Below are 14,021 nucleotides of genomic sequence, written 5' to 3'. Positions count from 1 at the left end.
TTGTAATTTGGTCTATGGTTTTCGTCAGAAAATTGATACAAAACTTTGTTTTTATGCAAAACTTCTTTTTTTTTTTCTGTGCTTTAGTGAGATGGGTACTCTTGGAAATCTGACTATGATAAGTAGTTTTCAGTTTTCTGTAAGATAAAAAAGTGGGTGCCTAAATTTCCCTTGTTTGATACTGAAAAGTGTGTTTGGAAGCGTGTTGAACGCTCCAGTCCAGCTTTTTCTAATCTGACTTTGCTTGAATTGGTTTGTGAAAGTACTTAATAGATGTAGATCTTAGACGTGGCTTTTGGGTATTTAAGAGGGTCTTGCTCTCTTACTTCCCTGTAGTAGTTGTGGTCTTTCCTATTTTCTGTATAGGCTACTGGTCCATCACTGCTACACTTACCCTCTATTTCCTGTTTCCGTATTTGAAGTTTACAGATAGATATTTAAGGTAATTTGGTGTCAACTATAAAGCTTCCAGGGACTCTTGTGTAAATTTTGTTCATCTTTCATCATATGTTTGCATATTTAGATGCTCAACTAATGGCATTTTTGAATTCTCGTGTGCGTATTGTCATATTTGTTCAATGTTCTTGTAATATGCCTGATTCAAGTTCATACCTTATTGTGTTGGGTTTCTTATAATTATGGATTCAAGTTCATACCTGTAGCCAAGTTGGTAAACTTATAATTATGAATTTTTCATATAAGAACCTTTATATTTTTGTTGTATCTGTGTGTGGAAGGACTCTGTTCTTTTATTTTCTAGATGTAGTCAAACTTATGCCAAATTAAAGGTCAGATCATTTCTCTTTCAGTTCCAGTCGAAATCCATTTGCCTTTTCTTTAGGCTCCCCTGTTACGTTGGAAAATGACTGATCCACTAGCTCTGATAGGTTCATATCATGTAGACCATTCTTGCATTCATGCTATAGCCAAATTAGGCAGCCTTTTTTGTGACAATGGTAAAGGGGCACAAACAAAGGAGTTGACTGTAATTAGAGACTAGTGTGATGAAGCAAATTCTTCTTGATTTTTTGTTATAAAATGGTTCTTTGATTTTTATGTTTAGAGAACAAGTTTCTGTAGAGGAAGTTGCTGCCTTCTATTTATCTTGACAGATTTGCTTCGTTCAGGCTTTTAACAAAAGAAAATGGTGAAGATCTGTTGCATTGGAGCTGGCTACGTTGGGGGTCCAACCATGGCAGTGATTGCCCTGAAGTGCCCCAAGATTGAAGTAGCTGTGGTAGACATCTCTGTGCCCCGGATCACAGCCTGGAATAGCGACCAGCTCCCTATCTATGAGCCAGGTCTTGATGAGGTTGTGAAGCAGTGCAGAGGAAAGAACCTCTTCTTCAGCACTGATGTAGAAAAGCATGTCTCTGAGGCAGACATAATTTTTGTGTCAGTTAACACCCCAACAAAAACTCAGGGTCTTGGAGCTGGCAAAGCTGCAGACTTGACATATTGGGAAAGCGCAGCCCGGATGATTGCTGATGTTTCAACGTCTAACAAGATTGTTGTTGAGAAATCAACTGTTCCAGTGAAAACTGCTGAGGCAATTGAAAAAATTCTGACCCATAATAGCAAAGGCATCAAGTATCAGATCCTATCAAACCCAGAATTTCTTGCTGAGGGTACAGCAATTCAGGACCTTTTTAGCCCAGACCGCGTTCTCATTGGAGGAAGGGAAACCCCTGATGGCCAAAAGGCAATCCAAGCATTGAAAGAGGTATATGCTCATTGGGTACCAGAAGACAGAATCTTAACAACCAATCTGTGGTCAGCAGAACTCTCAAAGCTAGCTGCCAATGCTTTCTTGGCTCAGAGGATTTCATCTGTCAATGCTATGTCAGCTCTCTGTGAGGCTACTGGAGCAAATATTTCAGAGGTTGCCTATGCGGTTGGCAAGGACACCAGAATTGGACCCAAGTTCCTTAACGCTAGTGTGGGTTTTGGAGGGTCTTGCTTTCAAAAGGACATACTCAACTTGGTCTATATCTGTGAATGCAATGGCCTAAAAGAAGTTGCAAACTACTGGAAACAAGTCATCAAGGTGAACGACTACCAAAAGAACCGATTCGTGAACAGGGTTGTCTCTTCAATGTTCAATACAGTTTCTGGTAAAAAGATTGCTGTTCTTGGGTTCGCCTTCAAGAAAGACACCGGCGACACTAGGGAAACTCCTGCTATTGATGTTTGCAAGGGGCTGTTGGGGGATAAGGCACACTTGAGCATATATGATCTGCAGGTTACTGAGGACCAGATCCAGAGGGACCTGTCAATGAAGAAATTTGATTGGGACCATCCAATTCATCTCCAGCCAATGAGCCCAGCTGCAGTGAAGCAAGTCAGTGTTGTCTGGGATGCTTATGAGGCAACCAAGGATGCTCATGGCATCTGCATTCTTACTGAGTGGGATGAATTCAAGACACTTGATTACAAGAGGATTTTTGACAACATGCAGAAACCTGCATTTGTATTTGATGGAAGGAACATTGTTGATGTGGAGAAGCTGAGAGAGATTGGGTTCATTGTGTACTCAATTGGAAAGCCCCTGGATCCATGGCTCAAGGACATGCCTGCTGTGGCATAAGATGGGTTTTCTCTCAGCTACAGATCTGATTCTTTAAATTTTTCATTTCTACCTGATGTTTTTTATTTCACCATCTAGCCTGTACGGCCTTGAAAACATGTATTACTGGTTCTCTGTTCTCTCACAGACAAAGGCAAGCCTCAGAGTGACATTTACTTTTTTCATACATTAGCCCTTATAAAATAAAAGAAAAGCTCATTTTACTGCAGGTTGAGTAATGAATTAGGCTTTGTTAACGATGTGCATTGTTTGTATGAGGTGATTATGTCTTCTCTAACTTTAACCAATAGCAACTAGAAGACTAATGGCAATGAAAAAACTAACACCAACACTTGGAAGAAAAAAGAAAAGAAACAGAAAGAAAAGAACCAGGCTGAACAGACCACTCCGCTCATTTAACGAATTATCACTGCACCCAGAAGCAGATCGATCTTATCATATCTTGAAAAGAACAGTGATGACTGATGAAATTATTGTTAAGAGAGCAACGCAATCAAAATTCAAGCAGCAGCTGAAACTTGGCACCATTTCACACTTCAAAGGGTTTTGGAACCGTGTATGCTGTATACAAACTTTTCCAAAATAGACATGTACTTTCTTGGCTTGCAAACCACCACTATTCGTTTGAGTTAAGAAAATGGCCTTATCCTCAAGAGTCTGCGACACTTGGCTACAGGTTGGTATAGCAGCACCTGCCACATTTGGAAGCTGAATAGACTAATAGCCTCGAGTCAACCATATTTAGGCAGAATTCTTTTTATCTTTTTTCCTTAATTTTAAAATCCAATTTTATCCTCGAGCAAAAAATTTCATCTTTCCCCCCCCCCCCTCTCTCTCTCTCTCTCTCTCTAGGAGAGAGAAAGGAAGAGAGAAAGCGAATGGATGCGGGAAGAGATGTGCCTGGCAACTGGCAATGTTTCCGGCAGGCCATAAAATAAGGGTAAGATAGTTATTTGCTTTTTTATAAAAAGGGAAATTGAATGTTAAAACTTAAAAGTAAGGGTAAAATAGTTTATGGGAAAAAGAAAATTGAAAAAGGATTAATGAGCAAATTGGGGTCCTACTAGACTTTTCCATTTCAAAAGCACAGGGAAACAAATACACATCTTGGAAGCTCAAATAACTTAAATAAAAGAATTTTTATCCTTGTACAGATGTCAGATACACTATTGCACGTCAGTTGCCCAACTCCATTTCGTTGCGACGTTCTTACACAAGATTAAACAAGCATGTGGATGTATGTATTATTCTTGAGTATCGTACATATGATCAAATATTCTCATCTATCTCAAACTAAACCAAACATAAAGGTAAGAATACATTCGGTAAATGCCCCAGTCGTTAGTGTGTCAACTACTTAAAAATGCAGTTTGTGTATACAAAACTGTATTTACAGGGTTCTTTTGTTCTACCAAACTCAACAAGCCACCAGTGATATGTACAATTAGCTTCAAGTTCTCAATCCTATTACGCGCGCCCTTCTCCACGGGGCATTTTCTTTGACGTTGCTGCCATTAATAAAAATAATTCAGCAATTCGTACAATCAAATGATAGAAACCCTTTTTAATACAAAAATCAAGCAGTTATATGATTGACTAATAGGATAGCTAAACCAATATAAGGCAAGAGAGAGGGAGAGAGGGAGAGAGGGAGAGAGGGAGAGAGGGAGAGAGAGAGAGAGAGAGAGAGAGAGAGATCATACAATCTTCAACATCCTTGAGCTGGTAATAGTGTGGAGCTATTTCCACCAACCACTCCGGCTTTAGTTCTGTTACCTGCAATTTAATTTCCAGGTTTTAGCTGTAATTCAAATAACATATACGAAATAATCATCATGCAAAATGAAGATATACCTGTCTCATATATTCCTTGCTTGTGAGCACCAATTCATGATATATAACCCATCTTGGAAGCACCTGAAGAGAAAAAAATAAGTAATCAATCAAGCAATGGATACGGTGATATCTGCCCAAATTCCACCTTCACCCCCTTTGCAAAAATAAGCTTCACACATACTAAATTCAATACATAGCACGACTGAGAGCATTTTATATCATGATCCAAAAGACTAAACACTCATATGGAAAATAGCAATCAGGACAATGCAATTCTCCTTTACCTGTGCCAGCCCTGAGCTGGGGTGTATATGGACAGTCTGTGGATGTTTAACTGTCCTATAAGATCCATTCTTTTGCAGCCTTGCAGAATGAGGAAAGAAGCCTGATAGAAATAGCAACCATTGGAATTTAATTCAACAATGAATACAAGAAAGAAACATTTCACTTTTAGATCATTTTGGCTAACAGTAATTGTAAAATTACCAGATGTAATGGACTTCTTTATAGATTCATAATCATCATTTGAGACCACCTCAATCTCGACCCTCTCCAATAGTCCCTCGAGCTGGTCTCTAATATCTCTAGCACGCTTCATGCTCCTCACCTGTAAATGTTCAAGATTACAAGCAGCTGTAAGAGCAGTGCTGATCAATAATCAATATATGGCATGTGTTAATTGATAAAGTCAATGCAACATGCTAATCAGTACCTACAAAAACCAGGAAACAATTAGCCAAAATTGGCATCCATATTTTAAATAAAAAATATATTAATATTTTAATTAGCAATGGTACCAATTTTATTGTCACCATACACAGTGGCATCAAAATGAGCAATAGTGAGATATCAAACTTGAACCTGTATATAATTTTCGTAACACCATTGTGTTGAGAAATTAGTCTCTTTCCATGAATTATAAACCTATGAGAGGAAAGAAAGATAAAAAATTGGGTCAATATATAACCATTCCAAAACATGTGAAACATTACTCGTTCAAGGAAAGATAAACACCTTAAATGTTCGCTAAAGGAAAAATAAAAAAAGGAAACAAACCTTAAGCAATGCAATGTGATCTCCCACGTTCCCGGTATGAAAGTTCAACCGTGCATTGTCAGCATGGACTTGTTTGTCCTTTGGACGGTAAAAGATTGAATTACCGATGGAAAGCATGGCAGCAACGGAAATGATCTCATCTGAGCACTTGTACTTATCAGAAGCAACTATCATCTTAGATAGCATGGGATCAAGAGGAAACTCTGCCATCCGTCTACCGACTTTAGTCAACTCACCGACTTTATTTAATGCACTTAATGCAAATAACAGTTCCAGGGCTTTTAGTAATGCTTCAGATGGTGGAGGGTCCATAAAATCAAAATGTAACAAGTCATGAATGCCAAGACTCTTCAGCATAAGCACGACATTTGCGAGGTTAGTCCTCTGTATTTCTGGTACTGTGTTATCATCTAAATCATTGTAATAATTGAAGGCAGTATATAACCGGAAGCACTTCCCAGGACCCGTTCGACCAGATCGACCTGCCCTCTGCATTGCTGATGCCTTTGAGATGGGGGTGACTAGCAATGACTCCATCCCAGTCCTTGGATTATATGACTTCATCTTGCAAAACCCTGGGTCAATAACATATTTAATCCCATCAATAGTTAGTGAAGTTTCGGCTATGTTTGTGGCAAGCACAACCTTCCTTGCCCCTTCAGGTGTGGGTTCAAAAATTTTGGCTTGCAGCTCAGTAGGTAGGTTTGCATATATGGGACAAATAATAAGCTCAGCAATTTTCGTCCCTAGGCCCCTTGTTCTGTGCTTCAATATTTCTTCCGCTGTTTCAATTTCTTCTTGACCAGTGAGGAACACCAATATATCTCCAGGCGGTTGTGTCACATGGATTTGAAGAGCAGTGACAATAGCTGCATCTAAGTAATCAGCTTCTGGTGCTTTCGTGTAATGTATTTCAACAGGATACCGCCTCCCTGGAATTTTGAAAATTGGAGCAGAATCAAAATAATCACTGAACTTCTCGGCATCAAGCGTTGCACTTGAGATAAGCAGTTTAAGATCAGGTCTAAATCGAGCAATATCCTATTACAAAACCATTGACCGACCGTCAGATAATAGGACAAACGAAAGGTATTTATCATTTTATTATTATGTTCTTCCAGTATGAAAATGTAGAGAGGGTGGTCCAGTGAACTTCATGATGAAGCAATCTCCAAGAGAAAACCATCAGATGAAATTTCCACAAACATGTGTTACAGGTTTTCCATGAAGCGGATATAATATCTTTACTTTAAGAAAAGAATATAAGCAAAGAAATGACTGGTAAAGATGAAAGAGTTACTGCTTACCTTTACTAATCCAAATAGAATATCAGTTGAGAGTGTTCTCTCATGGGCCTCGTCCACCATAACCACACTGAAATATTTGCAGAGGGAAAAGTCAAACACTGGAAACAATCCAAGTAGCCAACCATAAATGTAATACACTAACTTAGCTTACCTGTAGCCTTTCAGATCTGGTTCGCCAAGGAATTCTCGCAACAGCATTCCATCTGTCATATATTTCAAAACAGTCTTTTCGGATGTACAATCCTCAAAACGAATGGAATAACCTACCTGCACATGGCATAAAAAGCCCTCACTACTGTCAAGAGGTCAGATTACCACAACGATCACTACATCTATTACTGTTTCTTCTTTTTGGGTACATTTCTCAAAACAGATAAGAAACTAGAAAAACTTTCAAAATAAATGTTAAAAAAAAAAAAAATCTCTTGCACCATCACAAGAATAAGACATACTATCAGAATTTCAGATAAATCAGAGTATACATTACTATCCACAGGTCATTAACCTTTTTTTTATCTGATCAAAGGTTATTAACTCATTAGCATAACGAACAATCACTTCAACGAAAGTGGAATACCTCGTGCCCAAGTTTGACACCCATTTCTTGAGAAACCCTTGCAGCAACACTCATAGCAGCAACTCGCCGTGGCTGTGTACACCCAATCTGTAAGACAATCGTAATAAGATCATATAAGCCAGGCTGCCCTTCATATAGTTTTAGTACTAATAATCACAAGTCGCCTATTTTATTGGTCACAAAATTTTGTTTCAGGTAGTTTTGAGAAAGTTATTAAACCTCTAGTCTCCAGCAGCATGTTGAATATATTAAAATACAATGTTGCAAAAAAGTCATATTTGTTTTTATTAGTGAGAAAATAAAATAAATTTGGCAAAGGGTTATCCTTTCTCAACTGTCCATCCCAATTTAACTTTTATCTGAGAGTCGAATTTTCACATCAAGAAGCTACCAAAAAAGTGACGGATTTCCATCACAAACCAAGAAAATTGCAAGAAACAAAGATTACACCTTTCCATGCTTAGTGTATCCGGCCTCATGAAGATATTGGGGTATCTGTGTAGTTTTTCCGGAACCGGTTTCACCAACAATAACAAGAACCTACAAAGCCATAAGTCGAAGGCATGTAAACACAAGAAGAAAATGCTTAACAGATGATTTTGTTAATAATGATATTTATTAAAAATGCCCAAGGATCAAACTGCTTAACAGATATTATAGGAGTAAAATATAATAATTTGGCGCAAGATAAATCATCAGCTGCAACGGATTGAAGAAATCCATTCCTAGTCAAAAACATAAATTTCTAACAGAAAGCTAAAAAACCTGATGATCTTTAATAGCTTCGAGCAACTCATCACGATAGCGGTAGATGGGTAATGTCTTTCTGTCCTCCTGAATGAGCAAAAACGCAAATGATTAGTAAAACATACATTCAAAGGTTATCATTAGTTAACTAATTAGTGACAACCAAACATAAAATGGACTCCACAAGAATCTTTAAAGCTTCCATGAGGTATGGTTTGTTTAATGACATAATAAATATTCATTCTCTTCAGTTTTTTAAATGTTGGAGATATTTTAGCTTTTCCATAATGTATTCATTCATTTCCCAAGCATTCCATATCCTTCAGCTAGCAGCAAACATTTCTCAAAAACAAAGGAGAAAATATGGCATACACAACACAGTGAAACATCTTAGCAAAAAGCCAATGAAAAAATAAACGAACAAAATAAGAATAAGAAAATGATTAGCAACCTGGAGCTTCTGCAAAGCTGATTTCTAGCAAAAGGCCAAAGAAAAAATAAACAAACAAAATAAGAATAAGAAAATGATTAGCAACCTGGAGCTTCTCCAAGGCTGATTTTGCCCTTGAATCAAGTAACTCAGTGGGTTGCTCATCAACAAACTGCATCCGGAAAATAAACATATGAGACTTTCACTGTGATACCTGAGTAACGTTTCAAGTCATAATTGATGATGTTAGCAGACATACCTCATCACCATCTATCACCGATGCCTTGATAAAATCAATCTGGTCCTCAAACACAAATCTAAACATCAACAGATATGTGTAAAAATTAGCATGCTCATGCACAGAGGAACCTATTAGAGCTAGTTTCTGCATTTGGTTCTCTTATTAACACATGCAACTCAATATGGTGAAAATCCAGCAGATAAAACTTTAGGAAGAGAATGAAAATTTCATAAACTTACTGATACTCATCAGATATTGGCTTTTTGTTTTTTGAACCAAATTTCAGTGTTGCCTTTCCTGCAAGATCTCGGAATTAAAAATTCTGATATTTGTCTAAAATTGTATGGGACAATGCGCCTAAGAGAATGCTAAAATTTCAATAGAACTTACCAATTTGGTGATCCTCCCAAGCTTCTTGTTCTGCAAATGGGTTCATTTTATCCCCAGCATTCAGGTCCCTATACAATACAATAGATAAAAAAAGGTTCAAAAAGACAGAACCAGATTGTTTCCAATTTATGGTTTCATATATAGCAGTTAAACATGTGGGAGAAAGATAATTGTAGTAATTGTGAACATTTCCTAAACAATGACCTGTAGCGTTGCACAGCCACGGAAAACCTCTTCTCCTGATTAATACCCCCTTCTTCATCATAGGCTTCCGGCATCCTGTACTGCATTCCAAAAGAATGAAGAGTATAGCACATAATTAGATGATAACAATGACATGTAAGGAGAACAAATAAACCCACAAGGTTAAAAGATATGCCAATGCATTTCATTCACCCCAACATGAGCAACAAAAAACTCTTTTTGGAACAGCTCATCTAGGCAACCAAGTTAAACCTTGTTACTTATCAGAACTCGTAATTACCTCATTGGTATCCTCAGCCTCATCTGACCGCTTCTTCACAAGCTCGTATATTTGCTTCTTGTAACTGCAGAAACAAAAAAACCATGAATTTTTCATTCCAATTTGCATCAAGCATTACAAAGGAAAAGATGTTCAGACTTATGACAGGTCGTCAAGACATCTGTTATTTACTTCACTTCTCTTATATTTAAAAAATAAAAATAAAATCCATTTCGGCATAATGCATTTTCATTTTCCAAATATGCCAAAGTGATATTGCACATCTCATAAAAGTTCAACATCCAGACAATTCTCACAAAAGACCATTAATCATAGATCAAATTGCCTTAAATCACGATATTATCAGTTTCACATGGAATTTTGAAGGGGAGGATAACTTTAAAAAAGTTGTTGAAGGGGACATATTACCTTAATTCACGCTTTTCTGCTTCAGTGAGCTTCACGCCATCAAATAAGTATTGCTCATCTTCTATATCATCTCTGAAATGCATGTCAACGGATTGCAAAATTAAGTAAACAATAAACAATATTGATTATGTAGTTATATGTTTTCAATTATTGAACTACAACAGGGTTCTTGTAGGGGGCAGTCGAGGGGAGCTAACTTTAGATAACAGCAAAGGGGAATTGTTTCATACCTGATTTCCTCCAATTTCTTTTGCTCCCTTTTCTTAAGATATTCTTGTCTTGAAACAACTCTGAATCAGAGACCAAAAAAAAAAGGAGAAAAAAATTAGAACTAATTGCTTCCTAAATACATAAATTAAGAGCCATGCTTGGTGCCACATAGAGCATATGTTAAAAATCCCTATGAGTACATTATTTTATGTTCTAAGAAGATTCAATAAGTAGCTTCAAGATAATAACTAAAATTGAAAAACAGATTTTTCCACTCTGACAAAGTCATCTAACTGGAGTGCCTGTCTACTTAAACTGTCTAGAAACAAGGTCATATCTCTTAACATTTTTTATGTGTAAACCCCAGAGTCTTCACAGGACTTACATTTATATTTGCATTACCGTAGTGTCACCTCAAAAAGAGATTGGTCAAAGCACTCAAATAGACTCAATTCTTCATCCAAAACTTACAGGCTTGTAGGATACTACAAAGCAAGAGATTGTAGAGATACATCTAGATAAGCATATGAAAGCACACACAACCAGGCCCACAAAAAGGGAGCACACTTTAATTGTCTTTTCTTCCTAAAAATGGGACAACCAGTTATGTTGCAATGACAAAACACAATTCAGAATCCCAACATAATTTCAACAAACAGTACAGCACAGATATGATATAGGATATTGTAGAGCAAATACTTGCGGATTTAACAAAAGAAACAAGAAAGAAATGCAGGTGCTCGCTCAAAAATTTAATTACATTGAAGTCAGAAAAGTGCTAACTGCTAAGGGGTAGAATAAACAAAATAATCCATATTTATACATTAGCCTCTTCACTGTTTCAAAAACAAATATTTGAAATTTTCTATTGCCTGTCAAAAGAATAAAATTCTACCCATGGGGGGGGGGGGGGGTGGGGGGGGGGGGAAAATAAAAACAGGACTTCAGGGTAAATCAATTCATGATAAATAGATAATGACAAACCTTAAATCTTCGGTGTTATTTCTCTCCATAGCATTGGTTCTCCTAATAGCCTCCTCTGTTACACAGTACAATGCATCATGATGAGAAACATAAATCATAAGCATGAAAATAGACATATGCATCTAGATATATAAAGAATTAGCACAAATTTATGCAAGTGCTTAGATAATTGTGGACATATATTAGTCTGAATGTAATTAAACCCTCAAATTGTATTACCTTCCTCCTTTTGAGATAACTTTCTCTCTGTCAACTGTTGGAGGAAAAAAAAAAAGGAAGTTAGTGGCAAGAATAAAGAAGCAATGTAATGAGTATGCACATGTAAGCAATGTAATGATTATGCACATAGCTCAACCTAAGTTTGTTTCCACGCACAAAGATCCACCCTACCCACTATAAATGTAGGTCTAACAAAGTCCAGGGTACTTTCCATATCAAGGATTAGACCCAGTTCATAATATATGGCCAGAACATACAATACAGCTGCAACACAAAGCACACATATTTGCACAATATCAATAAATTATTTGAAGATATAACTTTTTTTTAGAAGAAATGAACATTTTATTACTCATCAAAATAAAATTACACAGCAGTGGACCAGGAGTCCACTCCAAAGATAATACACAACCATAAGAAAGACATACAACAGTTTCCACTTCCAGATACAAAATCCAATCCCATATGACCCCCAATCCCAACCTATCGAGCATTCTGCACCCTTCCTCTTTCCATCCAAATAACCCAGAAAATGGCAAGCACTCAACACCCCCACATCACTTTGGCTTTCTATCCCATACTAAACATAACATGTCTTTCACACAACAAGGCATGGCATCCTTTTGGTATTACCCAGCTGACCCCAAATTCCCCAAATAAATTAAGCCACATTTTAAAGCCACAGGACATTTAGAATTAACTCGAAGCAAGAATGAAAATCCAAGCAGATTTAGGAAACGAAAACCATTCAGAACCAAATTTGTACCTTTCGTGTCGCAGCTGTGTCCCGCTCCCTTATATTCCGCTCTAATTGCTCCCTCTCTTTTTGATCACGCAATCTTTCTTCTTCTGACTGCATACCATAATAAATAGAGGACATGTTCAAAACTGGTAGAGAAATATAAGGAAAAACCTATAATAGAAAATTGAATATAAACTCGTTCCTACATATCATGCAGTATTACTTAACTTCTTTTTCCAATGAAAACTATGATGGAAATAAGAGCAGCTGAACCTATTGATAAAACATGTAAAAAATTTAAGAAAAGAAAACCTCTGAACCATCCTCTTCATCTGGGGAAGTTTGTCTTTTAACCCGTTTCTCTTTTTCCTGTTGTGCAATCACCTGCAACATTGCACTAAGTTAAAACAACAGTTACCTTGAAACAAAAACAGAATACTATATGTTTAAATAATTAACCTCTTCATCATCATCTTCATCTTCTTGACTCAAGGCCTTCTTCCTGAACCGTTTCTTATGGGAATCTGCTTTCCTAGACTCAGAAATAACCTGGACAGAAGATCTATCAGCATCAGCATCAGCATCATCGTCATCATCATCTGCATCCAAGAGAGCATATGTCTTCTGCTTCCTCACCAACATCGCACCTTCCCTCTCTTGTTTCTGATACACCTGATACGCACAGAAAAGAAGAGTAACAAGCATTAGAGCCATGATTCCATAGATGGATAAAGCTGGGGTATCTATGCATTCATTTAATTTGGGATACGAACTCACATTCAAACCAGATGCTTTACGGGGCACTCTTGAGAAGATTTCTTCAGAAAATGCACTTGTTTCAGTCGATGAGGAAAATCCAAATTCTACAAGCTTGTTCACCACATCAGCTGGTGATGTTGCTTGTTTAGCTGCAAGAAATGTAGCTCATCTTAACTGTGGTTCCATGAGTGAAGTACATAAAAGAAAATTAATGGGTAAGGTAAGGTTTACTGACTTAGTCCAATAATGTACTGAACAACAGTGGGCTGAGAATATCCTAGCAATGACATTAATTTATCAGATACCCATGTCTTCAAATTGCTCTCGCTCCCCATTTTCACTGCATTGAAGTAAAGAGGGTCAAATTTCCCAGCTTGGATGATGAAACAGTTAAGGTGATAGAACCCAAAAGACACAATAACATGAGCCTCACAACAACTGGCTTATTCAGAGAAAAATAATATTTTCCATGCTATTGTTAATCAAAATAAAAAAGATGACATTGAAACCCTAATTATGTAATGGAAATGAGAGAACTCACCTGAGGGATACAAATATTTCTAGGGTTTTGTTTCTCGGGCTGAGAAAGAGATTGGCTCTCAGAGAGAAGGCTGTGAACGTCGCACGTGGGGAATACAGGGCACGTGTGGAGAATGCAGGTAACTGCGCCGTTACTTTCGAGAGCACTCTTACGGCCGGAGTTCGACAATTCGCCGTACGTCGTTCAAAACGACGGTTATGGCGCCCGCCAACACAGATATGATTCAGACGAAGAGAGTGACGATGGTGTGGGCTTTGAGTCGGTCTACAAATTAGAAGGAGAGGGGTGTAAAAATCGAAACTTGACCAAAATATGTAGGACGGGCTTTGGGCCTCAATTTTTATTTACAACTTTGAGCCCAAGCCTGCTTAAAGTCCGATCCGATCCCCGTTTAAAAATTCGGCGTGAAATCTGTCTCAGAAGCACCAAAAAATGGTTAATTACATATATATACCTCAACTATACATTCGGGGGTATTTTTGAGTATTTTGAAAGTTTAACCT

The 14,021-nt window shown here is 37.4% G+C and overlaps 2 protein-coding genes across 2 annotated transcripts; one reads left to right on the top strand and one right to left on the bottom strand.

Annotated features, from left to right (window-relative positions):
• The first annotated feature begins 300 nt into the window (after positions 1-300).
• Positions 301-2,823, top strand: LOC147275029 (UDP-glucose 6-dehydrogenase 5). The gene is made up of 2 exons (XM_086257179.1): positions 301-442; positions 1,128-2,823. Exon 2 carries the CDS (start codon positions 1,145-1,147, stop codon positions 2,585-2,587), a length of 1,443 nt encoding a protein of 480 aa, XP_086113305.1. The 5' UTR covers positions 301-442; positions 1,128-1,144; the 3' UTR covers positions 2,588-2,823.
• Positions 2,824-3,692: 869 nt separating this feature from the next.
• LOC147275028 (pre-mRNA-splicing factor ATP-dependent RNA helicase DEAH1-like) lies at positions 3,693-13,778 on the bottom strand. The gene is made up of 28 exons (XM_086256233.1): positions 13,519-13,778; positions 13,213-13,317; positions 12,996-13,126; positions 12,678-12,890; positions 12,531-12,602; positions 12,243-12,329; positions 11,477-11,510; positions 11,258-11,312; positions 10,294-10,353; positions 10,064-10,135; positions 9,656-9,719; positions 9,376-9,455; positions 9,172-9,239; positions 9,021-9,078; positions 8,800-8,857; positions 8,647-8,712; positions 8,129-8,197; positions 7,814-7,903; positions 7,364-7,450; positions 6,938-7,053; positions 6,787-6,853; positions 5,480-6,520; positions 5,285-5,347; positions 4,910-5,030; positions 4,708-4,808; positions 4,442-4,504; positions 4,291-4,363; positions 3,693-4,095 (listed from the first exon to the last, which is right to left on the bottom strand). The coding sequence occupies exons 2-28, from the start codon at positions 13,310-13,312 to the stop codon at positions 4,055-4,057; spliced, it is 3,150 nt and encodes a 1,049-aa protein (XP_086112359.1). The 5' UTR covers positions 13,313-13,317; positions 13,519-13,778; the 3' UTR covers positions 3,693-4,054.
• Positions 13,779-14,021: the final 243 nt, after the last annotated feature.

Source organism: Dryas octopetala, chromosome 9, assembly GCF_963921425.1.
Source record: "Dryas octopetala chromosome 9, drDryOcto1.1, whole genome shotgun sequence".
NCBI lineage: Eukaryota > Viridiplantae > Streptophyta > Magnoliopsida > Rosales > Rosaceae > Dryas > Dryas octopetala.
This window is presented reverse-complemented; position numbering and strand designations above follow the sequence as displayed.